This window comes from Loa loa (genome assembly GCF_000183805.2).
Source record: "Loa loa unplaced genomic scaffold supercont3.734, whole genome shotgun sequence".
In the NCBI taxonomy this organism is placed as follows: Eukaryota; Metazoa; Nematoda; class Chromadorea; order Rhabditida; family Onchocercidae; genus Loa; species Loa loa.
Window position 1 is genome coordinate 12,690 of NW_018108914.1, and position 2,354 is coordinate 15,043.

General features: G+C 26.2%; 1 protein-coding gene across 1 annotated transcript; it reads right to left on the minus strand.

The window, feature by feature from the left end:
- Positions 1-1,637: 1,637 nt before the first annotated feature.
- LOAG_18953 (hypothetical protein) lies at positions 1,638-1,808 on the minus strand (the record flags this gene model as incomplete). Its single annotated transcript, XM_020451614.1, has 1 exon — positions 1,638-1,808. One exon carries the CDS (start codon positions 1,806-1,808, stop codon positions 1,638-1,640), a length of 171 nt encoding a protein of 56 aa, XP_020304589.1.
- Positions 1,809-2,354: the final 546 nt, after the last annotated feature.

Consider the following 2,354-nt stretch of genomic DNA (forward strand, 5'->3'; position numbering starts at 1 on the left):
TATATTATTATTATTATTATTATTATTATTATTATTATTATTATTATTATTATTATTATTATTATTATTATTATTATTATTATTATTATTATTATTATTATTATTATTATTATTATTATTATTATTATTATTATTATTATTATTATTATTATTATTATTATTATTATTATTATTATTATTATATTATTATTGATATTATATAACAATTTCTCCATCATGGTTTTCCAGAGATTCCATGGATAGGAATCTTAGAATTTTCATATTTCGTTGAAGGTTTGAACTTTCAAATAGATCGATTGAAATTAGCTATCGCTGTTATTCATTCTTCCTTTATTGTTATTATCGTTATTATTAATACTTACCTAATAATATCACTCATTCTTTACTTCCATTTACTTTCCAATTAAAATAAAATTCTTTAAATTGAATGAAAAGTCTAAGGCAACGCTTTCAAGCGTTTTACAATCAATACAAGACCGACTTATTGCACTATTATTGGCTTATTCATTCAAATGTTTATTTTAGCAGTAGTAAAACTTAATTATCGTCCTACTCTAGAAATACTCCAAATCCAATAACACTGATACATAATGCTTAGGCAATAACATTGAGCAACCGTAAAGCAACTTATCAAACAATTATTGATCTTTCAAATTGAATTAGAAACTAAAATTTCAAATTTTTAAGGTCAGCCAGTATATATATGCCAAGTTATTATAGTGAGAAATCAGTGTAAATTTTGTTCCTCTTTTGAAAATATGCATATTAAGGGTTATTAACCTTTAATGCGTTTCGGAAATGCTTTGAATTATAAAGAAGGTCAAAAATATGATGCAAAAATTATGCAACGTACAATAATAGTAGCTGTGATTTTGTCACCTCATAATTATCCTTGTGATAGAAAGCAAAATTTCAGGTAATTTAAAAAAAAAAAGAAAAAAGTTATTCTTTATTACAATATGACATTTATTGCCATCAGTTATTATTGTCATAGAATTTGTTTTTTTTTGTATGAATTTATCACATGATATATCTGTTGTCCTTTAAATGATGAATTTTATTCCGACTTTATCATTTCATTCTCAATCACATCAATTATTATTATTTAATCTTATTCATAATATCATTCAAATAATTATAATTGATCTATTGATAGAACGAAGGAAAGAAATGGATTAAATTAGATCAACAAAGATGACAAAAATGGAAAGGAATAAAATAAAATGATAATTATTCCTGTTTGATATTTGTATATGACAATAAGATGAAATACAAATATTTTCAATTCCCATTTCTTACGTTTTTTTTTTAAATCGAAATTTAAATTTAGGATTGAAAGATCATTCCACAAGTGCTAAAATTTATTCGTATTTTTTTTATGATATGAATTTATATTTTCTTATGATTTCTTCTAATTTTCTTATGATGAATTTTTCATATTCTTTAAATCTTAGATTTGAAATGCTCTTTAAATCTTAGAGTTGAAAATGGGTTGGTAATGCGGTAACGTTCCACTTGCATGAGCAATTTCGCAGGGATTCATCGTCGACAAACATTACTGCCTTTCATTTATCACTGTTATCTTTATCATCATCATCCTCCATCATCATCATCATCATCATCCTCCATCATCATCATCATCCATCATCATCATCGTCATCATCACCATCATCATCATTACCATTATCATCATTATCATTATCACCATCGTTATCATCATCGTCATTATCATTAATTACCATTATCATCATTACCATTATCACCATCGTTATCATCATCATCGTCAGCATCATCATCATCATCGTCATTATCATTAATTACCATTGTCATCATTACCATTATCACCATCGTTATCATCATCATCGTCATCACCATCATCCTTGTCTCTTCCCTTCACATTTCACACTCTTCCGTTTCGTTCTCGTCATCTTCCATTCCCCCTTCCTGGCCTCATTTCCGTCTTATTCATCCTAAACCCTTTTATTTCTGTTTCGCTTTTTCCCTCTCTTGTCCTTATCCATCTTTTCTCCTCTTTTTCTTTACCACCAATTCTTATTTAATGTTTCACATAAATTTTCACAAAAACTATCTGCCCTTCGTCACCTTTTTTTTTTTTTTGTCAGTGATATTCAAAATTCCATTATTTTTTCTTTTCAAAATGAAGATTTTGAATTTTTCAAATTAACATCAATCAATTTATTGATCATTCCGTTAGTTTATTATTTCGTACAGTGTGATCTTTTATCGATGATATCATCGCACTTTTTGTGACGATTGTACATTGGGTTCATTAGACATTTTGACTTTTGTCAAAATTTAAAGGATGGAATTTTAAAAATTATGGTACTTGTGAA